The 25,858-nt window shown below is 41.9% G+C and overlaps 1 protein-coding gene across 2 annotated transcripts in view; it reads left to right on the forward strand.

Moving 5' to 3' along the window:
* Positions 1-25,858, forward strand: part of LOC136874352 (CD166 antigen homolog) — a 330,865-nt gene that overhangs the window by 236,060 nt on the left and 68,947 nt on the right. For both annotated transcript variants that reach the window (XM_068227725.1, XM_068227724.1), the window contains exon 6: positions 18,340-18,474. In XM_068227725.1, the coding sequence (XP_068083826.1) occupies positions 18,340-18,474 (135 nt within the window). The remainder of the gene's footprint in view (positions 1-18,339; positions 18,475-25,858) is intronic.

Genomic DNA, 25,858 nt, shown 5'->3' on the forward strand with positions numbered 1-25,858 from the left:
GGTGCTCAAAGATGGCGGATGACAGCTGTCAGAAAAATAGCACGTGAATTTGTTTCCAAACAAGAGCACGTGGAATTTGCCGCCACTACATAGAGTGCGGCACTGAGGTTGGCGATGCAAGATGGCGGATGACAACTGTCAAAGGTAAGTAGCTAAAGAGGGCAGCACGGTGATTAAAGATGGTGGATGACAGCTGCACGTGGCTTTGTTTCCAAACAAGAGCACATGGAATTTGCCGCCACTACATAGAGCGCAGCACTGAGGTTTCGGATGCAAGATGGCGGATAACGTACCACATTTCAAAGGTAAGTAGCTAAAGAGGGCAGCACGATGCTCAAAGATGGCGGATGACAGCTGCACGTGGATTTGTTTATCTCGCGCTAGTGAGGTTAAGTTGGTAGCACTAAGGTTAGACCCGTCAAGATGGCGGCACTGCCGATGACAGGTGATGAATTTACATCTACTACGATAAAGAGGGCAGCACGGTGCACAAAGATGGCGGATGACAGCTGTCAAAAAAGCACGTGGCTGTCAAAAAGCACGTGGCTTTGTTTACCTCACGCTAGTTAGGTTAAGTTGGTACCACTAAGGTTTAGGCCCGTCAAGATGGCAGTACTGAGGTTTGCGATGCGTTGTTGTCTGTCAAAAAGCACGTGGCTTTGTTTACAAATCTGTCAAAAAGCACGTAGCTGTCAAAAAGCACGTGGCTTTGTTTACCTCATGCTAGTTAGGTTAAGTTGGCACTACTGAGGTTTAGGCCCGTCAAGATGGCAGTACTGAGGTTAGCGGTGCGTTGTTGTCTGTCAAAAAGCACGTGGCTTTGTTTACAAATTCAAATTTCGCGCTAGTTAGGTTAAGTTGGCAGCACTGGAAGAGGCCTCTGGCTGAGGTGGAGGTGGCATCTGGGAGGCCTCTGGCTGAGGTGGAGGTGGAGGTGGCCACTGGGAGGCCTCTGGCTGAGGTGGAGGTGGAGGTGGCCACTGGGAGCCTGAGGTGGAGGTGGCGCCCGAACCATCCAATTATACTACTCACAACGAACCTTCAAAGCAATGTGCTTAAATCTGTTCGTACTTTTAAATCTTTAGGCAGCATGCTCTCAAACGACGAATCGATTAACCGTAGAATCAAACGCCAACGATTGTGGGACGGCAGAAATGGAGAGAGTTACCACAAATACTTAGCAACAGGGGATTGCCGATAAATGTCAAAGGAAATATCCACAGGGCAGCTGTACAGCCTGAATTGACATAGTGCAATACAGAATGCTGGCCCATTTGGAGAAACAAGAAGCAGATATGCTTGACGTAGCTGAAATGATGATGCTAAGATGGTCTGCTAGAGTGGCTGTTTCAGACGAAATTCCATACGATTACATCAGGGGTATCTTAGATGTGAATTTTCCACGATCTGTAGAGTTAATTTGTTCGTCTTCCGGATAATATAATAATTTCGTGTGGCTATGTCCAGCCGACTGCAGCCTTTGTAAGGAAGACCTTCCGGTGAGGGTGGGCGGTATCTGCCATGTGTAGGTAACTGCGTGTTAATGTCGTGGAGGATAGTGATATGCGTGGTGTGTGAGTTGCAGGGAAGTTGGAGACAGCACAAACACCCAGCCTCCAGGGCCATTGGAATTAACCAATGAAGGTTAAAATCCCCGACCCGGCCGGGAATCGAACCCGGGACCCTCTGAACCGAAGGCCAGTACGCTGACCATTCAACCAACGAGTCGGACGTCTTCCGGATTGAACCGTGTTGTTGCTTTCTGTACATTATGTACAGTTTTCCGAAGTCTCGAACACATTGCAGTATTCCTTGTGAAGGCGATTGAAATACCCATCCTGGATTCGAAACACCCAAAAAATATGAATTTAGATGAAGGATACAGAATATCTTTTCATTTCAAAATAAATATAAAAATGATTTCAAAGAAATCAAAAGAGGAGTTCCTCTTGTTAATAATTTCGTGTGGCTATCTCCAGCCGAGTGCAGCCCTTGTAAGGCAGACCCTCCGATGAGGGTGGACGGCATCAGCCATGTGTAGGTAACTGCGTGTTATTGTGGTGGAGGATAGTTTTGTGTGTGGTCTTCGAGTTGCAGGGATGTTGGGGACAGCATAAACACCCAGCCCCTGGGCCATTGGAATTAACCAATGAAGGTTAAATTCCCCGACTCGGCCGGGATTCGAACCCGGGACCCTCTGAACCGAAGGCCAGTACGCTGACCATTCAGCCAATGAGTCGGAATTCCTCTTGTTAAACAGACCTTTCAAAATAAAAGGAATCTTTTAACAAATATCCCTATAAGTTTTGAAGAAAGGCTTTTGTATAATTCTTTATCTGGACTGTACTACTTTAGGGTTGAGAGCTGGACTATTGGAAAGAATGAAAGAGATACATTGGAGAAAAGTGACGAGGACATGCTGGACTGAAGAAAAAGTCGAATCGAGATGTTCTAAATGAAACCAATGGAATGAAATGGCGTATGGCTTTTAGTGCCGGGAGTGTCCGAGGACAAGTTCGGCTCGCCAGGTGCAGGTCTTTTGATTTGACTCCCGTAGGGGACCTGCGGGTCGTGATGAGGATGAAATGAAGATGAAGACTACACATACACTCAGCCCCCGTGCCAGAGAAATTAACCAATGATGGTTAAAATTCCCGACCCTGCCGGGAATCGAACCCGGGACTCCTGTGACCAAAGGCCAGCACGCTAACCATTTAGCCATGGAGCCGGACAAGGAAACCAATGAATAACGGAGACTGATAAAGGATATGGAAAGAAGAAAGTTAAAACTTGTAGGTCATATACTGAGACATAATGACTTCCTAGTAAACGTCTTTGAAGGAAAATACTAGGAAAGAAAGATAGAGGAAGACCAAGGAAGACATACTTCGAGGATGCAAGAAAATCGATGGGATGTAAAAAAAAAAACTACAAGGAAGTGAAGAGAACAGTAGGATTGACAAGAGAATGTTTGCAGGGAAAAGGCTTAGCCTTTAGTGTATGATAGTGATGATGATTATCATGATACATAATCACGTACATAGATAAAAATATGAACATACCGGACGAACCCTCATTACGTGCAAAACTACAATGAAGTGAAGAGAATGATAATACAATGCAAATGCAAAACGTTCACAGAGTTATGGCCACCAGTGTATGTGTAGCACTCATTGAAATGAGTCAAACGACGTCTTACATGACGCTCTATCACGCTAGAGTCCAGAGCTGCACTAATTTTTCAACAGCGCTGGAGAGCGAGTTTAGTAGCTCAAGACGATAACACTACTGCTTCACTCGATAACATCACACCGAGTTTTGATTCTTGTTGTTAGATAATTGGTTCTTTCTTTTTACAACGAGATACAGTACACTGTCGTCACACGGGTTATGTAGAAATTATTTTGATATTGAACTTTGGTGATTTCGTAACGCTCACCGGACCAAGTACGGTTCCGAACCCATGGACTCATTCTACGCCGAAAGAAGTCAGAATGAGTACACCTCTCTCCCAGTCATGGATGATCGTAAACTGAGGATCAAGTATTAATTTATTGTAATTATTACTATTCACATCTCCGCAAGAAGAGAGACACAATGAACGTTTCCGTGAAAACAAGTTTAAATTTTAGAACACCATATCAAATCAAGGATAATATTTGATAGAACTATTTATCATCATCATCATCATCATCATCATCTGTTTACCCTCCAGGGTCGGCTTTTCCCTCGGACACAGCGAGGGATCCCACCTCTACCGCCTCAAGGGCAGTGTCCTGGAGCTTCAGACTCTTGGTCGGGGATACAACTGGGGAGAATGACCAGTACCTCGCCCAGGCGGCCTCACCTGCTATGCTCAACAGGGGCCTTGTGGAGGGATGGGAAGATTGGAAGGGATAGACAAGGAAGAGGGAAGGAAGCGGCCGTGGCCTTATGTTAGGTACCATCCCAGCATTCGCCTGGAGGAGAAGTGGGAAACCACGGAAAACCACTTCCAGGATGGCTGAGGTGGAAATCGAACCCACCTCTACTCAGTGGACCTCTCGAGGCTGAGTGGACCCCGTTCCAGCCCTCATGCCACTTTTCAAATTTCGTGGCAGAGCCGGGAATCGAACCCGGGCCTCCGGGGGTGGCAGCTAATCACGCTAACCACTACGCCACAGAGGCGGACTAGAACTATTTATACATGATAAAATTTAACATATATTACATCACATTTTCATTGAGTTTCAAACGAAATAAAATCACAATTATGAAGAGAAGATTGTAATGACTAATGATATTCAGTATGCTGAAGTGATATGCCTGTAACTAAGGTGACCACATGCAAATAAATAAGAAAAGGACAAAACTATTTAAAAAGGAGGACAGTGCCGGAAAAAAGATGACATTGAGAGTCCGAATTTATATATATTTTAATTTTGATATACATAAACAAAATTTATCCAGTTACATATTATAGAGTAAATTCTTTCAAAATTTAAACAATGAAACTTGCTGGAACTTTTCTGAAGATTCAGTTGCCTTCAGGCGTTTTGGCGTGTCTAACGTATGCTCATAAAAATATACACCTGTAAATTCCTTTAGATTATATTGAACCATTAAGAGGATTTTTACAGTCCCTACTTCGAAAGGGTTCCTATTATCAGTCCATTGTGCTGATATCAAAGAAAATCGTCTTTCTACATTTGCACTGTGTCCTCGTACTAGAAAAAAGTATTCTGCTAATTTTAATAACTCTGTACTACACTCAACTGACTTACGTGAATTGAAATACTTTGCCCGTTTGTGACTAAAAGGTACCTTGTTAAATTCAGAGTCATTACGACTCTCATTCAGGAATTGTTTGAAATTGCAGAACTGATCAAAGTATTTCATGTCATCAGTTTGAAAATATGTAGACTTAGCTTGCAAATATAAAATATTTTTTTCAACATCAGCATAATGATTATCATTTTTGGTGCCATCCATTTGATACCAGCTTCCTTCAAATCCCGGTTATGTGCTATCGCTTGTCACGTTGTCACTTATCACACATTAATATAGCAGTGTTTTGACGAGGTATTGCTAAGAGATAAGTGCCCGACTTTTTGGCTGAATGGTCAGCGTTGAGGCCGTCGGTTCAGAGGCTCCCGGGTTCGATTCCCAACCGGGTCGGGGATTTTAATTGCCTCTGATTAGTTCTTCTGGCTCGGAGATTGGGTGTTCGTGTTTGTCGCAACATTTTCCTCTTCATATTCAGACAACACACTACCAACCACCACAGAAACACGCAATAGTGATTACATTCCTCCATATAGGGTTGGCGTCAGGAAGGGCATCCGGCCGTAAAACAGGGCCAAATGCACATGTGCGACACAGTTTCTCACCCGCGACCCCACAGATGTGAGAAAAGCAGCAGAAAAAGGAGAAGAATAAGATTGCTAAGAGAGAAGCATGCAATATACTGAGTGGTAAATAGTCTCTTATCACAATACAAGACACACATAGAATAATCGGATGTACTATATATCCAGGCCTTGGTGGCCGAAGATGCTGTGGCTATCGATATCAATTGCCATTTCTTGATGGATGCAGTATTTTTGTATCTGTCTCTTGGCACAGGCCAGAGCAAAGTGTAGCTTCCACCGAAGTCCCAGGCACATCCATGGCTGTGTCAATATGGAAGCTACTGGAGTATGGGTGGTGCTGAGTAATGACATTTGGAGCACAACTAGTGTCTGAGTGTTACGAAAGGTGTTGCTCATAGGATCAGTCGTGCTACAGTAGCACCTTCTGGTCCAGTGAGGAAAGCAATGGCAAACTACCTCACTCCTCATCTTGCCTAGTACGCCTCATTTGGGCTCTGCCATTAGTTTTTGCAGTTTCCCTATAACTGGATAGCCTTTGGTGGTGCTATTTGATGATCCAACCAGCCTCTGGGCTGATGACCTAACTGACACTGTATATCCATAATCACATCTCTATACATAGGTACGATATCGATTATGCCGTCGCTAAATGAAGAATATTTTTTAAAACGTAGTAAAACAAATTACCCCAAAATGAGCAGATTCACTAAAAATATGATAACATTTCAGTTTTTTACCAGCTGTATGCATAAGTTTCTGCCGGTTTTGTGGTAAAGAAAACTCGTAAATTTCAAGGGATTTTTTTTTGTTTATTCAAAATATTGACCATCGGCTTCTGCACGCCTCGCCCATATTTCAGGTAGGTTATGAATACCATAACAGAAAAACTGCTTGTCTTTTAGGGCAAACCATTCGTAGAGCCATTTTCCAACTTCCTGGAAATTGCTGAAGTGCTGTTCTGCGAGCGCGTGCCCCGTTGATGCTAAGAGGTGATAGTCATATGGTGCCAGGTTGGGAGAGTACGGCGGATGCGGAAGGATGTCCCATACAAGCGATTTGAAGGTGTCTTTCACTGGTTTGGTTGTGTGAGACTGCGCATTATCGTGTAACAAAATCACTTTGCCATGTCTTGTGTCCCATTCTGGTTGTCCTTCGATCAATGCGTGGTTTAAATTAATCATTTTTTGGCGATAGCGTTGTGCATTTACGGTTTCGTCCAGGCTTCACGAGTTCATAATACACAATACCACACTGGTCCTACCAGACACAAAGCATGGTCTTCTTGTCGAAGCGATTTGGCCTTGATGTTGAAGGACCGGCTTCACGAGGTGACAGCCACGATTTTCTTCGCTTCGGGTTTTCAAAATAAATCAATTTTTCATCACCCGTCTTAATTCAGTACGTACATGATTTTCTTCAGTAGCTTTGAAGCAGATTGTCCATTTGCCGTTCATTCAAATCGTTTACTGACCTTCTCCATTGCTCGTAAACGTCTGCTTATTGTTCCTTGTGACATATTCAATGCTTGTGGCAATTGCTGTTGGTTCTGAGTTGGGTCATCATCCAGTAACGCCTACAATTTATAGTCTTCGCACTTTTGTGGCCTACCAGAGCGCGCACTGTCTCTCACATTGAAATCACCATGTTTAAATCGTCGAAACCATGTCTCACATGTTCTAATCAATGGAGCGTGTTCACCATATGTTTATACCAGCAAACGACGACTTTCCATAGCTTTTTTTCTTTAGAAAAGCAATGCTTGCCGCAAATGCTCTTTTTCAGGCACAAACGTCGACATGATCACTAAACGATACAATACAGACGCTAGAGTATGGCGGACTCAACTAGTGTGTGTTGGTAGATTAATATCAGACGAACAGACTGACGTATGTTTCTAATTCATACGCTGCGTACTGTTCGCTGGCGCTATCTGTTAGTGAAACCGAAAAAGACTTACGCATACACCTGGTAAATAATCCACCCGGACCGCGGACAATGGGCTAAAACGATGGGCATGTCCGAATACAAGAGGACGTCTGTTCACCCCATCTATAACGGAATTTGAGATTTAAGAAAGGATTTCCACTTATGACAGATTTCTAGCCCAAAAGAGTGATTACTTTTGCATATGGTGAATGTCACAACTAAAAAGTGGCATTTTGAATTGTGGCACTATTCTTGCTGGGGTGCGATATATTTAGTTTCTTATAAAGAAATGCCAGAAATATATTGCAAACAAAATGTTTCTTTCTTGAAGGGATGATTATCACGTTATACTTCACCGGTCTTAAGACACGTGCATATTTGGCAACAGTGTCGGAAAGCCCATTTGATTTCACTAGGGGAAGCGATTTGATTGGCGAACTTCAAAAGCTAATATAATAATAAAGGCGCGATATATCAAATTAAGTTTTTCAAATCATTTACAAGTATTACCAACCCTTTAACGCACATATAACAGGTTCACGTTGTTTCCGCCCACCCTGTATTTGCGCGTTGGAAAGGGGACGCAAGTGTCCCTAATTAGGTCTATTGTGCTCTCTCTCTCAACCTAGTTCTTTTTACTACTATCGCCCTTTCTCTCTCTTTTGTTTTGTTTTTCGAACTGAGCCTCTATGGACTGCATGTTAACAACAAATCTCATTTTCTGTCTTTGTGTCTTGTTCGTCTGCCGGCTTTGACGTCCTGCCAGTGTCTCGTGAGCCCCTTCATCAGCGCCTTCTTCTGCTCCTCTGGCAAAGGGCCTCTCTGTCTTCTGGGTTCTGTCTGCATCATAAAACCCTGATAGCTTTACACCATCCTTCTGAAACTAATCCTGTCATTGATTTTATCCTCCGTCATGTTCCACCTCTCTCAGATCTTTCTCACACTCTTGGAACCATCTCAACTTAGATGCCTTTGGTTTTGGAAAATTCCAGATTTTCTTTGTGAGCCGGTCATTATTCATGCGGAAGATGCGCCCATGAAACAGCAGTATTTAGGAAGTCAGGCTCTGCCTGTCACAAGTCAGGACTAAGGGCGAGTGATAGAGGGGTAGCACCTCTTTAAGGAAACCTTGGTCCAGGTAGCCCCGCTGATAGTACCTCGTAAGGGCACCAACCAGGGTTATGGTGAAGACTTTTTAAATTTCGTGTGGCTATTTCTAGCCGGGTCCAGCCCTTGTAAGGCAGACTCTCCGATGAGGGTGGGCGCCATCTGCCATGTGTAGATAATTGCGTGTAGGCCCTAATTGTGGTGGAGGATAGTGTTATGTGGTGTGTGTGAGTTGCAGGAATGTTGGGGACAGAACTAACACCCAGCCCTCGAGCCATTGGAATTAACCAATGAAGGTTAAAATCCCCGACCCGGCCGGGAATCGAATCCGGGACCCTCTAAACAGTAGGCCAGTACGCTGACCATTCAGCCAACCAGCCGGACATTGTGATGATGGTGTACGGTGTCTGAAGGCGGATGAGGACATCCATTTTTCAACTGTGGATAAAGCAGAGGAACCATCTTCAGAGAGCAGCGTCTGTTTCTAAGTGAAGCGGCTGCAATCTGAGACCATACAGGCTAGTTCAATTTCCATAGATAATCTGAAGTGCGAGTATGCTTCCATAAATAAGAAGATAGGTGATTTAAAATGCAAGTAGACAACCAAGACAACCAAGGACAATATGGAAGCAGAAATGTTTTAGAAATTCATGGGATTCCTCATAAGCCGAACGAGAACATTAATGACACCGTGAAAAAAAAGTAAGACAGGCGTTAAATATTTCTGTCACCAACAAGAAGATTAATTGAAGAAGAATTCAGGTCAGTGAAGTCGAGGAATCATCTTTAAATTCGTCAGACGCAGTGATGAAAAACAATTTCTTCATAAATGCATGGTGAAAAGAAATTTGAGCGCAACTGAAATTGATGTTAATACTCTACCACCGATATCCATCAAACAAAAGTCTTTCCATAAATAGAAAAATATTTGTTTGTGCAAGAAAAGTTAAGACTGAGGAAAAATACGCCTCTCTGTGGGTTGAATATACTGGTGCTATTCGCCCAACAAAAGGAAGTCTGATAATTATGTTTACACATTGAGAAAACTAGATGATGTGAATTCGCTTATGTAAAATAATAATCCTCTGAGAATGCAATTTCATCACACTATCAGAATGTTAGGGGTCTTAGTACCAAACTAAAAAGATGTACTCTTAGTAACCTTGCTTCTGAATGCAATGTGATATTTTTCTCAGCAGCTTGGCTGATTTCTTTCATGTATCATGTATCTGTCAACCCACAGATACCCGCATTTTTCCTCAGCCTTAACTTTTTTTTTTGCACGAACAGTTTGTTTTCCGGCAAGACTGTGCACGTAGCTGCAGAAGAGGAGTACAATACTCGTAAAAGGATTTTCTTACATTTGAATTGTTTCAGTTATATTTATTTCATAGAATTTTGTCTGCATGTCTTTCTTTTCCTTTTCTATTTTTGTGTTATGCTTAGAAAATCCTTCCTAGTTTTGAGTGTGAAATTGATTGTAAATTGGAAGTCTATCGTAATTGGAGTTGTGCTCAGAACTTAATAAACAAAATATTGTGTGATTGCAGGAAGTGCATTAAATATTTGTCCCCAGATAGTTCTTTGGGTACAGGCAAAGAGTAGGAAGGAAAGTACAAAAGAGTATACCTTATAGCTCAAGGAAACTGTGATCACAGTTCTGAAAAGGAGGACAGACCAGAAAGGTTGTGGGTTCGGATAAAACTGGTGGCCGGTTGGCCTGTTTTGTTCTTTATTTAATACTTCTTTGGCATATACTATATACAATCAGCGCGATCTGATAGGTTGAAAGTGTATTTAAAGTACAATATGGTCGTGAAAATGAAATAGTCACTTAATTTTACATTCGTACTGTCATCAATTTTAGAGTCAAACTTGGATTTTCTTTAATATTTCCGACGTAATTTCACACCCATTTCTTTTTTACGACTCTTGCCTTTCCTTTCTTTTTATCCTATCCTTTACCTTCACAGTTTCGATCTCGTCTCTTCGTTCCTTTCCACCTCTATCTGTAAACGTGATAAAATATCAGATCATTCTTCTCAAACCTAAAGAGTTTATTTTCAAAATTGGTGACGATAACACTGTATTAATCATTTAATCATTTCCATTTATGTCAATAGAGGCATCAGTCTGTAGAAAATAATTCTATAACTTTTTTGGTTCTTTCTGTGAAATGGTAACTTAGAATTCAAAAGGAAGTTTGGGTCTGTCTATTAGTTTTTCTAAGTTAACGTTATCGTTACCTGAAAGATGGACGTGGGACCTACGTTATAAAAAGGCTCCAGAAATTGATGACAAATTCTCAGAATTATTATTATTATTATTATTATTATTATTATTATTATTATTATTGTTATTATTATTATTATTATTATTATTATTATTATTATTAGAAGTAGTACACTACGATCAGATAAAGGGTACTTGCTGAGGGCTGCCATCTATTAGCGATTCTGAAATCAAAAGTTATGTTGAAGATACCTGAAAATTATTTTCATGTAAATTTTGTGTAGCTCAGGTAGAATTATCGACATATTTGATTTCCACCCTGCCTTTCAGAAACATTATAGATCTGAATTCTCTCTCAAGCGCTTTCCTGATACACAACAAATGTGTTGCCATTAAAATTTTCTGAGTACAAATATGGACACATATAGGGGGCGATCAATAAGTTCCGGTTCGACGGCCGCACCGTCCTGAATCGGGATGCCAATGAGGCAAAATCGCCGTGAGCATTGAGGCAGTCATCCCACCGACGCACCAGGTTGAAGATCCCTGTGTGGTATAACACCGTGACCTGCTGCACATCCTCGTCTGACAGAAAGCATCGACCCTTCAAGGCCTTTTTGAGGGGACTGAGGCGTGATAATGGTATGGGGAGAGATCAGGACTATAGGGCGCCCACTCGTTGTTGTCCATAATGGATGAGGCTGGCCTCCCAGATCGACCGGCGTCTTGTGTCGAAACGCGACCCGCACGGAACTTGGTGCACCGTTCCACAACGGTGGTTTTCGACAGACATGCCGCCCCATACAAAGATTTCATTCTCCGATGGATGTCCACCGGTGTTTGTCCTTCGGCGGACGGGAACAAATTAACAGTACGTTGGTCCTGTTTGGACGAATTTGATAATAACGTCACCATAGTACACGTGGCCGCATTTAACGCACGCAACTCGGCACGACATGACTGCCACACTACTCTCCTTGCCTACATGTCCGTGATTATGTTCCCGCATCGGAGTCGCGCTACGTAGCATATCAGCTGCAGCAACGCCCTCAAACAGAAACTCTTTGATCACGCCTTATAATTTCAACAACCCGCAACGGGAGATATTACCATAAATTGCAGCAGAATGAAAAATATTAGCCATACAAAACCGGTCTCGTAATAAAGTAGTACAAGCGGTTATGGAGAGATGGTAAGCCCACCGTACTCTTTTCATGAAACTAACGCTCTCTATTTGTACTTTGTTTTCAGCATCATTCTACTGAGTCGGATATTTAGAACACAGCATACGCTATATCTTCAGCCTATCCTACATTAATTTAAAATACCTTTATGTTTGTTGGACAATTTAATCAGAAATAAGCCACAACAATAGCTAAAATAGTAAAAGAACGCTTCTGAAAAATAATTAAAATAAATTGGGAAATATTTCCGTTATAATTAACCCTGGAGGAAATATAACATAAAGCACAGACGATCGGAAATAACTCTTACTTTTGTTATGAATAATATTTTCACAGTATTAATAATGAAGAATTATTTGAAAACTAATTTCCTTTACCCTCTTCTATATACTCACTTCATTTTAAACTAAGCAAATAAATTTAGGCCTATATCTCAGTCCCTCTTCTCGTAAAACAAAATGCCAACTCTGAAGTATTACGTTCTACGATATTTTACGTGATGCCGTAGTTCACAGACAGTCCCACATGCAACTGATAGTACTTTCGACGTTGTTTGCTTAATACGAGATAAGAGTTGTACATTGTACAGATAAAAGGTCGACTATGTCACCAATGAAAAGTAATTCGTGCTATGTACGTTAGAAATAGATCTGTTCTTGAGCAAATATTTTGTCATTATTTCCAGTCCTATGACTGAATTCATACAATAATCCAAATATTTTCAAACAGAAGTCTATAAACTGAACAATGTTTTCTTTAAATAAAGGTTCAAGCTGAGATTTATGTTCTAAAGTTACTATTCGATGCTTTGAGAAGCTACCTCTCTGTTATAGCCAAATGGGTTTGTTATCTACTACAGGACTAAACCATGGATAATTAATTAACACATCCCGTTTGAATACTCTCACATCCTCCAAGCTTATGTGATACTACCAACATAATTCACAGTGTGTGTGCGATAGGTCAGTCGCAGTCACAAAGCAATCATGGTGGTATAATAGACAAGCCCGCAGCACAGTACCTGTGTGTTGCGGGACACTCTACATAGTAGACACAGTCCCCTGACACTACGGTGCATCCAGATGCGATAGCGGTAAGTGTCTGTTTCAGTACAGTCAGAGCAAGGTACAACACAGATCATTTTAGCGAGATATAGGCTAGACACGGTACTTTATATATATATCGCAATCCACTTGCAGTGTTAGTCAATCTGTTGAGATAGAATTTATTCAGTTCAATATCGCATTAGTTACCAAGAACATTGAATAAAGGTTTGAACAATCGATCTCCTTGCTACCAATACAGTGAAATACCATCTTACTCAAACTTATCTGTGCTAGCTTATCTTCACCCCGACCATTTCGATTATCCTCTTCTCCCTTTCCATTTCCATTTGTTTCACTCCACCGCTATGTAACCCTCCTCTGCGGATTGGTGGTAGAGTGCTGGCTTCCGGATCCCAAGATAGAGGGTTCAAATCCAGCAGAGGAAGTCGGCTTTTTGAACGACGGATGAGGTCCATTCGGCACACATTAGCGAACCATGTAGGCATGTAAGAGACCTTTGGTGTTTACCAATTGAACCCTCAGCTTTAAAGTTACATGTCCGAAGGGTCTCTAACCCTAAACTACAATTTCAATGGCCCAACGGTCCAAGAGTTCACTTAGACGCCTCTAAATACATTTAGTAGAACTCCTTTCCCTGCACTTAAAAGCTTAAGTAGCTTTAACACTCGCTACCCTTATGCCATAGCGACGTAAAGCAAAAAAAAAAAGCAAACAAAACCTTATGCCATAAAGGAGTCACATACAAATAATGGGTCGAAAGACCCAGAAACACAGGAGCTTAATCCGTACAATACGGCCAAGAAATAGAAAACAAAGGATGCTGAAAGGCAGAGAAGCAATTGAATATGATGCTGAATACCTCAAGCAATATGTCATGTCATTAAAACTTAATGGGGCAGAAGGCCCAGTGACATAGCGTAAGATGACTGAGACCTGAAAGAAATAAAGTTTAAGTCCAAACCACAGGGTAGAAATTTAGGGTTAGAAAATGTAGTCACCAGAAATCAAAGTTAATAAGGGAAACGAACGTAAACACTCGTACGTGCTTCCATTTACAAGGTTCCCATTAGAGGTTTACACCATGTCCGTAGACAGCCTAGACAACCTACATAATAAACATAAAAACCTATATTAAAATTAAGGTAAACGCAGCAAGTCCTAACTGTTACATGGTAAAGGGGAGTGCTGGTATCTTCCCTTCGCCACACGCAGGTACGTTACATTTAAGGAAATATTCTGCATTACCTAGCAACCACTACTTTTCCGCCACCTCAGCCTCTTCCACCATTTCCCAGGAGGATGCCTCTCTTTATGTTGCACACCCCAAGTTCAGATTAAGACAGTCCTATTAAGCTCAACCTCGCTATTTATAAAGGGACGGACTGGATGCGGATTGGTAAAAAAGTATCGTAATTAGTCAGCAGTCTGATTGGTGGATAATTACATCACAAGGCAGTAATTTGATTGGTTGAAACGACAGTAGTGGCAAACTAGAAACAGAGGACAATCGCCCAGGCTGGACCACCTAATACCGAAACAATTATCGACTTTGAAAACACAAGAGTAGTGACATCTTGTGATACGCCAGTCAGTTAAGTGGTCGTAGTCCAGTTCAGCTTGTCTCCGTGAGACTTTTCTATCGGCAGATGTTTGCCTAAACTCGGCGAGAGTCCGTACTACTGTTACAGCGTTCATTCTTTTTCAGTGCCGACTTAGTTAATATAACTTATAAGTTTTTCAGTTTGTTGAAACACGAAGGGTAACACATTGTGCACTACAACATACCTTTGAAGGTAATTGTATTTTTTACAGTTATATTATAGTTTACTAAATGTTATATTTCGTCTTTCTGCAGACTGAGAAACTTCCTGTATTAAGTTAGAAAAACATAAAATTGATGTGATAACGTTTCTATAGAGGATACTTATCTTACATATAATACACTGACTGACAGAGCAAATGCAACACCAAGAAGGAGTGGTTCGAAAGGGATGAAAGTTGGGGAAAAAACAGAGACGGCACGGACGAATAATTGATGTTTATTTCAAACCGATATGCAGGTTACACAATGCGCACGGCATCGACTCAGTAGGATGTAGGACCACCGCGAGCGGCGATGCATACAGAAACACGTCGAGGTACAGAGTCAATAAGAGTGCGGATGGTGTCCTGAGGGATGGTTCTCCATTCTCTGTCAACCATTTGCCACAGTTGGTCGTCCGTACGAGGCTGGGGCAGAGTTTGCAAACGGCGTCCAATGAGATCCCACACGTGTTCGATTGGTGAGAGATCCGGAGAGTACGCTGACCACGGAAGCATCTGTACACCTCGTAGAGCATGTTGGGAGATGCGAGCAGTGTGTGGGCGGGCATTATCCTGCTGAAACAGAGCATTGGGCAGCCCCTGAAGGTACGGGAGTGCCACCGGCCGCAGCACATGCTGCACGTAGCGGTGGGCATTTAACGTGCCTTGAATACGCACTAGAGGTGACGTGGAATCATACGCAATAGCGCCCCAAACCATGATGCCGCGTTGTCTAGTGGTAGGGCGCTCCACAGTTACTGCCGGATTTGACCTTTCTCCACGCCGACGCCACACTCGTCTGCGGTGACTATCACTGACAGAACAGAAGCGTGACTCATCGGAGAACACGACGTTCCGCCATTCCCTCATCCAAGTCGCTCTAGCCCGGCACCATGCCAGGCGTGCACGTCTATGCTGTGGAGTCAATGGTAGTCTTGTGAGCGGACGCCGGGAGTGCAGGCCTCCTTCAACCAATCGACGGGAAATTGTTCTGGTCGATATTGGAACAGCCAGGGTGTCTTGCACATGCTGAAGAATGGCGGTTGACGTGGCGTGCGGGGCTGCCACCGCTTGGCGGCGGATGCGCCGATCCTCGCGTGCTGACGTCACTCGGGCTGCGCCTGGACCCCTCGCACGTGCCACATGTCCCTGCGCCAACCATCTTCGCCACAGGCGCTGCACCGTGGACACTTCCCTATGGGTATCGGCTGCGATTTGACGAAGCGACCAACCTGCCCTTCTCAGCCCGATCACCATACCCCTCGTAAAGTCGTCTGTCTGCTGGAAATGCCTCCGTTGACGGCAGCCTGGCATTCTTAGCTATACACGTGTCCTGTGGCACACGACAATACGTTCTACAATGACTGTCGGCTGAGAAATCACGGTACGAAGTGGGCCATTCGCCAACGCCGTGTCCCATTTATCGTTCGCTACGTGCGCAGCACAGCGGCGCGTTTCACATCATGAGCATACCTCAGTGACGTCAGTCTACCCTGCAATTGGCATAAAGTTCTGACCACTCCTTCTTGGTGTTGCATTTGCTCTGTCAGTCAGTGTATAATTCAGTTTCAATCCTTAATAGAATATACACATCCGGTTCCACCTACGCAATAGTTCATTAGACCATTCGTACTCAGACTAGGGCATGTTTCGGCTCGTATTGGGCTGTCTTCAACTACAAATGGTTGCTCTTCAAATGGTTTAATAATGTTTAGCCTTAAAATTAGCATGTTATAGTATTGGGAACATATTAAAATGTGACAATTTTTTTTTTTTTGCTATTTGTGTTACGTCGCACCGACACAGACAGGTCTTATGGCGACGATGGGATAGGAAAGCCCTAGGCATGGGAAGGAAGCGGCCGTGGCCTTAATTAAGGAACAGCCCTAGCATGTGCCTGATGTGAAAATGGGAAACCACCGAAAACCCTCTTCAGGGCTGCCGATCTTCCAGATGCAAGCTCACAGCTGCGCGCCCCTAACTGCACGGCCAACTCGCCCGGTACAAAAATGTTAAAAAAGTATGCATGAATACATGTAAGTAATTAGGTCTTTAAAGTATTCTCTCAGTTTGAAAGTGAGATCACGTGCTGGTGAATCGATATGGATAGAAAAATTATAAAAAGTTTTACGGCTGCCGGAAGATATCGCATTATAGAATGTTCCTTTATGCTGATATATAATCTCAGAACCTTATTTCAATACGTAAGCCCGTGAAGTTTTTGTTGTTGTTGATAAAATTGTGAATCTCTTCTTAAATAGATTATTTGAATATTCTCTGTCGTCCAACCCCTGTTGTCGTTATCAGGTGAAATCATCATTTGAGTGAATAAATGGTCTAATGAAGTATTGAATATGTGGAACCGGAACTTTATATTCTATTAACGAATTAACTTGTTTATACTGCCGGGCTGAGTGCCTCAGACAGTTAAGGCGCTGGCCTTCTAACCCCAATTTGGCAGGTTCGATCCTGGCTCAGTCCGGTGGTAATTGAAAGTGCTCAAATACGACAGCCCCGTGTCGGTAGATTTACTGGCACATAAAAAGAACTCCTGCGGGACTAAATTCCGGCACCTCGGCGTCTCCGAAGACCTTAAAAAGTAGTTAGTGGGACGTAAAGCAAATAACATTATTATTATTATTGTTTATACTAGATTAAATATGGAACCCAAAGATGAAGTTTATTTGTAATATAATGCAATTCGTCCATATAATGTCATTCAGGAAAGGCGATACAACTGGTGGAGACTAATTCAGCATTGATTGACTGCAAAATAAAGCTTTTCATGTTAAGGGACTGATGATATAGTTATTATAACCATAGGATCACTAGTTTTACACGGAATCCGAATCACGGGGACAAGAATTTTCATTTCAAAATGTTTGCATGCATAATTAAGGTAGGTCCCAGCATTTGCTTGGTGGAAAGATGAGAAACCATCTGAAAGGCTGCCGATAGTGTATTTTGTCCACCAGCTTATATCTACGTGACCCAAACCGTGGAGTCAGTTCGTTGTAAATTAAAATTATTTATAATCTGTTAGAAATTTCTTCATGTGTTTAGTTTCCAAATTTTTCTATTTGTTGGCATTTGTTATTTCCTTAATTTTGAGCTGACGGTAATATAGCTATTGGTTTTACGTCCTACTAAACTACCTTTTACGATTTTGGGAGACGCGAACGTGCCAGATGTATTTTTCCGCAGCAGTTATTTTATGTGCCGGTAAATCTACCACCACGAAGCTAGAGTATTTTTTCACCTTCATAGGCCACCGAATTGAACAGAAATTGAATCCACCAACTTGGGCATTTTCCTTTCTCGTTACCACTTTGTATTGGAAACTTCGAATACTCTCCATGAATATTAAGATAAATAATAAATGTTAAAAGTTAACTTCCAATTGGGGAACCATTATTTAATTTCATCGATTGAGAATATTAAAGTATTAAATCCCTTAAGGCCTTTTTAGTCATGAAATAGCAACATTGTCACACCTTTTCAAGTCGCTTGAATGTTTTGGAATTTTATCGGTGAAATTAAATTATGGAAGCTTAATTTTTTTTATATAAAAGCAAAAGGGAGGCAGTTATACACGGAGAGATTGTACGGACATACATTAGTTACTATGGCCGGATAGGGAATTATATAGTTGTGAAATTTTCTTTATAGATGATGGTCCACCGCCCGTGACGCAGTCCGTGGACGGCTTCCTCAACTTCAGCGCCATAAGCAGAGAGCACAGCGGCTGGTACAAGTGTACGAGCAGAGAGTTCAGTTCCATCGGGTACTTCCTCAGCGTGCGATGTGAGTAGAGCAGAACCTTTACTTTTAAACATTCAAATAAAAAGCATTAGAAATATTTACTAATCTTCTAAGGACTCTGCCGGCATTGAAAGCCTACTTTCACTAGTGTTTATGAAGGAGAGCTTATGGCAGGGATGGCGAACCTATGACACGCGTGTCATTAGGTGACACATGAACACGACTCTGTGGCAGGTCAGACAACATGCCACAATATGTTTTTAACATGTAATAAATGGGTCGAAAATTTAGCCTATTTTAACATTACGCTTTTAAGAAGGAGTATGTCCAATTAATTCTATAGCCATAAATTATACAAATGTTGATAGTTAAAGCAAAAAAGTACATTATTCTTAAAATCTACCTTTTTAAAATGTAATTGTCAGTCATGTTAATAAAATAAAATAATTAAACATTCAGTTGAATGGATTTATGTATTATATTTATTTAAACACAATGTGTACACATATGTTAAAAAGGGCCTCTCAGGGTGCATGCGCCCGTGCAGGAGACGACTTCACTTGGTTGACTAGAGTGCAAACCCCCACTCCACTTCCCGTACACCTGTCTCACCCTTTCGGCCTGTCTTCGCCTTCTCCACCTTCCCTGCTGATCCTCCCCTCACTGCGAAATGTTTATGTGCGGTGAGCGATGACACTGTTGTATGGGACAACATTACCGGTGTTAAAACACTCTTCTTTCAATTTGGTTTGAACAGTCTATTTATCTTCTCTAGCCCTTCGTGTCCTTTATGTTTGCAATGATACCAGTTATGCCTGGAACAAGGGACCGGCTGATAGCAATTCTGAGAGACTTCTTTAAGAAGGAGTATGTCCAATTGATTCTATAGTCATAAATTATACAAATGTACAATTACAATCAGAAATTTGCCTACTCGCACCCAATCTAGTTTTCGTACAAATCAAAACAGGCAAAAATACCCTTTACATATGAATGTGGAACCAACATATCGAGCTCGATAGCTGCAGTCGCTGTGCGGCCAGTATCCGGTATTTGGGAGACAGTAGGGTCGAACCCCACTGTCAGCAGCCCCGAAGATGGTTTTCCATGGTTTCCCATTTTCACACCAGACAAATACTGGGGCTGTACCTTAACTAACGCCACGGACGCTTCCTTCCCATTCCTAGGCCTTCCCTGTCCCATCGTCGCCATAAAACATATCTGTGTCAGTGCGACGTAAAACAAATAGCAAAAAGAAAAAAGGAACCAAACATGGAAATAATCTTAGCTGCTTCTCGATGCAGCTTAGGAAAATCTTCCTTCGACAAATTCTCGTAGAATTGCATTGGAAAATAGATCTTTTTGATTTTCTTATCACATAATTACTGTCCCGCGGATTAAGCATTTATCGTCACGACTGACAAAAACAATACGAAAGTCCCCAGTTCGATTGAAATGGACGTTCGGAAGTCTTTGCTTCCTTCGACACAGGTTGCTCCATTATTATGTTGTGGTCTTGCACTTATCCATTTCACTGATAAACAAGCCGTCTGTCATCGAACGCTTCGTCGCTCTCAGCGCACTACACCATCCGAGTCAAGCCGAGTTGAGCCGAGTCGGACCGATGCACAGTGCACTGAGTCTCTGCGCCTCGATTTGCACGCGTGAGAGTTTGGGCGTTTGAGAGGCCCTGTGTTAAGGATACAATTTGTCACTATTTTTCTTTTGGTACATCACTTAGTTTTTATCAGTCCTTAGAAAGTGTGCTGATGTGCTGCGTTTGTTTAGTATAGTTCATGTCCGATTCGTTGGCTTAATGGTCAGCGTACTGGCCTTCGGTTCAGAGGTCCCGGGTTCGATCCCCGGCCGGGTCGGAGATTTTAACCTTATATTGGTTAATTCCAATAGCCCGGGGGCTGGGTGTTTGTACTGTCCCCAACATCCCTGCAACTCACACACCACGCGTAACACTATCCTCCACCACAATAGCACGCAGTTACCTACACACGGCAGATGCCGCCCACCCCCATCGGAGGGTCTGCCTTACAAGGGCTGCACTCGAAATTATAGTACAGTTCATCAGGTGGTACCTAGGACAGATCATGCCGCAGAGACTGCAGATACATTCTTCGTCTGAGGCGTGGAATCTGGTGGTTGGGCATATTTTCCCGTGGAGTCCGTGGACACGAAGCGTGTGTATACATGGCGTAGTTTGTAGTTTGAGCCCTTCCCTTCATTGTTCTTCATTACTTCTGTTTCGTAGAAACCTTCAGGTGTCTGGTGGGATTTCCGTCTCCTTTTTACAAGGACGACAGTCGATGCGGCGGTGTCTGGTAGTCCGAATGCTTGTTTGATGTCTTCCAGAAAGAATGTTTCGTGTGCCATTATTTATGCCATTCCATTCTCTGTAAATTTTAAGGTCTGAAGGATCCGTTTCAAGTACCTGGCAGTTATATTTTCTATTCTTTTCATGTTTTCAATAGTTAGTTTGTGCCATATTAATTGTATCCCATATGTAACTACCTTAAGCTCGTATGCTCGGTTTTATAATAAGGAGTTCTAAATTATTTGCTCAATCATCGATTGTTATTCAGTTATTTACTAGCCTTGTTAGGAGTAAATTAGAATATGCATCTGTAATTTGGGACCCTTGTTCTAACGAACAAATACATACTATTGAAGTTGTTCAAAACAAGTTTTTGCGGTATCTGTATTATAAAACAAATAAGACATTTTGCCCTTTTGATACATCAACACGGTATTCAAGAAGTAACTTTAACCTCACGTCGTTGCGCAACAGAATAATCATTATTTCTCTAAAAACGTTAAACAAAATCGTAAGAAATAAATTTAATTCCATAGGACTGCTCAATTTTATCTCCTTTCATGTTCCACGAGCTGGAGCTCGCATGAACACAGTATTTCAAGTTCCAAGATCTAGAACATCTCATCACTTGAACTCGCCATTTATTAAAATGCTACGATTTTATAACACATTTGCTGCAGGAATAGATTTATTTTCAGAATCACACACTGTCATTAATATACATTTAAAGGCCTGTGTTTCTAATTTATAAATTCAGACTCCTTTTCTATATAATAGGTGCTCTTTAACTTATTTATTAATATAGTCACTTACTACTTTATTTATATCTTTGTTGCAATTCTTGTATTTTTATAGTGTAGAAATAATAATTGTTGTACTCTGGATTGTCATTGTCTCTGTGTATGTGTTTTCCATTCATTCTTCTTCCTTGTCTTTATTATCTTCAGCATTATTATTGTGTATTTATCTTTACTTACATGTATGCATTATAAGTACTGTTGACTGTTGTGTTAAGAAGGTACTGTATTGGGCTTACTGCCTGTGTACTTTCAAAAAGTCAAATAAATAAATAAATAAATAAATAAATAGTGCCATTGCAGTGTTCACTGAGAGGTTCTGCGGCTTGGGGATCTCGTACATTGCTTTGGTTGCTGCCACTGCTTTTTCCTTTACGTGCAGTGTGAAGGTTGAGCCTGTGGTCTGCAGTGTGATACCCAGGTATTTAAATGATGACACGATCTGCAGTTGTTCATTTCCGTTACGGAATACGTCATATGTTGCCAGTTTTCCTCCCCTTTTAAATTTCATAATTTTTGTAGTAACACTGTTGATGGTTACCGAGATTTTATCCGCCCATGCTCTGAGGTTATTGAATGCAGTCTGGAGATCCCTGGATTTCAGCACCATGTCGTCTGCGTACATTATTAGCTTGACCCTTTCGGTCCCCTGTTCGTTTATGATGTCCGATATTATCAGGTTGAATAGCATAGGCCTCATCATATGTTATGAAATCGAATACCTAATTGAAGTTAAATGAAGGGTATCATGATGATTTCAAAGGAAAATAACAAATGCCACACTAGAGAGTAAAAATTAATACACAAGACCTTAATTGATACGATAGTCGGTAAAGATTTGCCATCCCTGGCTTGTAGTAAACCATCCTTATAAGAAGGTACAGCAAATATAACGAAATGTGGTTATAATCGCGGCGAGCAGTGATATTTGAATAACGAAGCGAGATAACAGACAAGATTATTCTTATTTATCCAGGTATATAGAAAGCGTTGGTGAACAGTATGGATATTATTCCTATTTATTAACAACAAAAGCGCGCTCAAGTGGAGAATTAATGTACATATGTACATAATGCACATATTATTATATTATGATATTTTCCACAGCTCTGTCCACAGCAGGACATTCTTCGTTCGGTTCACGGAATCACTTGTTCTCGCATATTTTATGGTGAAACCCATGGATTGCTGTTCCTGTTGTGACGTGTCCTGGGCTCTTGCACTCTTTTTCCTAGCTGCCATCCATCATGGCTAAAGTGGTGTATAACTCTAGTCCTATCTCCTCTTTCTTCCTTTTTCTGGTATTGATTACTTCCGGATAGAACCCTGTGGATGGTAACCAATGCTGTAGCCTGATGTACTCTATGAATTAAGTCCCCTTCATGAGGACTTACACGAGTAGTGATGGCACGTTTTCCCGACTCCTAATACTTGTTTCATGAATATCATCTTAACCTTTTCTATTCTTTTCAAGTCACTTATCTTGAGCTTTTCCCAGACGATTTCTATGTTGCGACTGTCGCCAGTATCATTCTGAATACCTGCATTGCCGTGTTTGTCAATGTTATTCACATGAAAGTAATGAGAATAATAGTTATTGGTGAAACAGCATAAGAAAGATTGTTCCTAAGGCTTCATTACAGAGGTAGGTTGAATTCTAATATAGAATAGAAAAATTCTTTACATTTATTGGAAAGTTCCAGAATGCGAAAACAGTTCCATAACGACGCACGCTATCAAAGTCAGCAGTGAGTGCTTTGCTCACTTATTGAGAAAGTGCTGTCGCAACATCACCAAATTACACTGAATTGACCATGCCATGAATGCAATTTAAGCACACCCCATATCTTAGCAGTTCAGCATGTGTAAGAATAATCTGTGGATAGATTACATCTGTTTAAAGCTGAGCGGGTCAAGAATTGTTTGTTTTGTTTTAGAATTTGCTTTGCGTTGCAGCGACACAGATAGGTCTTATGGTAACGATGGAATAGGAAAGGCCTAGGAGTGGGAAGGAAGCGGCCGTGGTCTTAATTAAGGTATGGCCCCAGAATTAGCCTGGTTTGAAGATGGGAAACCACAGAAAGCCATCTTAAGGACTGGTAACAGTGGGGTTCGAACCCAATAACTCTCGGATGCAAGCTTACAGCTGCGTGCCCCTAACCGCACGGCCACCTCGCCCAGTATCAAGAAATTTAAAGAAATACTACATTCATTCAAAGATAGTATCAGACAGGACAAAGGATATTCCCATTTGAAAGCACTGAACTAACACATTGAGGTCGGTAGATGGAAAGTGAGCCTCGGCGCATAAGTGGCCACGGCTGATGCATGGTCTAACAGCTCTGCACTCTGACTCGCCAACCGAGCAGAGGAGGAGTGGCCACGGCTTTACCGTGGCTCTACGCCTGTGCATTCGTGAGACGGTACAGGGCTGGAGCTCACGACTGCCCTGAGAATTGTTTTCCGTGGTTTTCTATTCTCCTGCACTAAGGCGAATGCCTGGACAGTTCCTACTATAGGCCATGGGCGCCAACCCCTCACTTTCTCCGAGCAACTCCTTCACCGTCGCAGATCTCGCGGCATGAGACACGGCGTCACCGTCCAAGAGGCCCGCCTCCTCCTTCAGGGGAGGAATGAAAACATTATAGTATTAGTAGTAGTAACACACTGAATGAAACAGTAAGTACACAAATCACGAAAGTTATGCACTTGGAAACAGTTGTGAAAATGAAATGAACATCTACGTTTCTAAGGTCATGTGACTGCACAAAAATTAGTGCAATGTCAGATCAAACGGACAGCAGATACTTCTATTGATTTTACGTCCCATTAAATACTTTTAAGGTTTTCGGAGACGCCAAGGTGCCGAAATTTTGTCCCGTAGGAGTTATTTAACGTGCTCAGAAGGCCAGCATTCTACCGTCCGAGCTACTCAGTCCGGTCACGGACAAAAATTTGACAATACGAGCGTGATGTTGGGCCTAGTGGCACGTCTCGGATCTCGACGTGTGTGTCAGTTCTGTTCGGAAAGGAGTTATATGGTTACTGTTCCCCTTCCTGAGACAAGACATGCCACAGTTTTTGTAACAAGTCTTTGATATTCTGCAGATCGTCCCTGGGTCAGAACTGACATCCGAAATGAATTAAGGTTGTTTTGCGGAAATTCTATACCGGAGTGCAGTCCCATGAAAGATAATAGTTAAGAATAGATGCAGAAGGGAAATTCAGATCTCCCTCCTCACCAGCTCTCAGGTTGGAGGCGAAGAGCGGTGACGAGTTCAACTTTGCTTACACATACCCAGGCCAGCCTCCCATTAAACAATAATCACCACCACCATTTATCCGCGGCTGTGAGAGGGAATCTTTCTTTTCAAGCATGGCTTCAGTTCATTCATACATCCACATTGGAATGATCACACCTGGTCTGATGGATTTCTGTACATGTAGGCTGAGGGCATTCATTTATTGGTCCATTTATTGGTGCATCCATTCATTCATCCATTCACCGAGTCATTCATCCAGTAAGAAGGACTCTCTCCCCAGTTGGTGGCTATCAGGGACTTGGGGAAGAACTTACACATTCAGCGGAGTCATTTATTCATTATTTATTTATATATTTATTTATTAATTCTCTCCTTATGTGCTGGGGCTCCACAGATGTAGGCTGAGAACATTCATTCATTCATTCAGTTCATCCAATCACTCACAGTTGGTGGCTATCCGTGACCGGGAGAGACGATCATTTATTCATTCATACATGCATGAGCAGCTCATCCAGGCATGCAGTGATTCATTCATTCATCCGTACAGACATTCAATTAATTCGCAATTTCTATTGTAAGTTAAGGAGAAGGCTGTTCCGAATCGCAACAAAACATATACTTGCACTAATTAATAACAAGGGCAAGATGGATGTTGTCCTAAACTATAAAACATTGTTAATGTCTAGGAATAAAGTAAATATTTAAAAACTAACAATTTAGAGATGGGTGTAAATAGTAATTAGGTGAAATTTTTAAGGTAGTAGTAGATAAATTTATAACGTAAGTATGCATGTATCAAAATAATTTGAATTGCAATAAATGATTACGCTCTCCTCCGTTCCAGGCGATCCGGAACTGGGGGATGGAGTATTCTATTCTCATACCACCACCCCCACCACCACCAGTACTTTCAATCCGTCCCCCACTATTGTAGTCCATTTGTGCAGTTAGTATTTGAATTCCTAGTAAATAATGAATGAATTAATTTCAAAGCAGATAAGATTTCAAAAAATTTGCTAAGAAATTGAATTAGAAGGAGC

This window comes from Anabrus simplex, chromosome 5, assembly GCF_040414725.1.
Source record: "Anabrus simplex isolate iqAnaSimp1 chromosome 5, ASM4041472v1, whole genome shotgun sequence".
NCBI classification, from domain to species: Eukaryota; Metazoa; Arthropoda; class Insecta; order Orthoptera; family Tettigoniidae; genus Anabrus; species Anabrus simplex.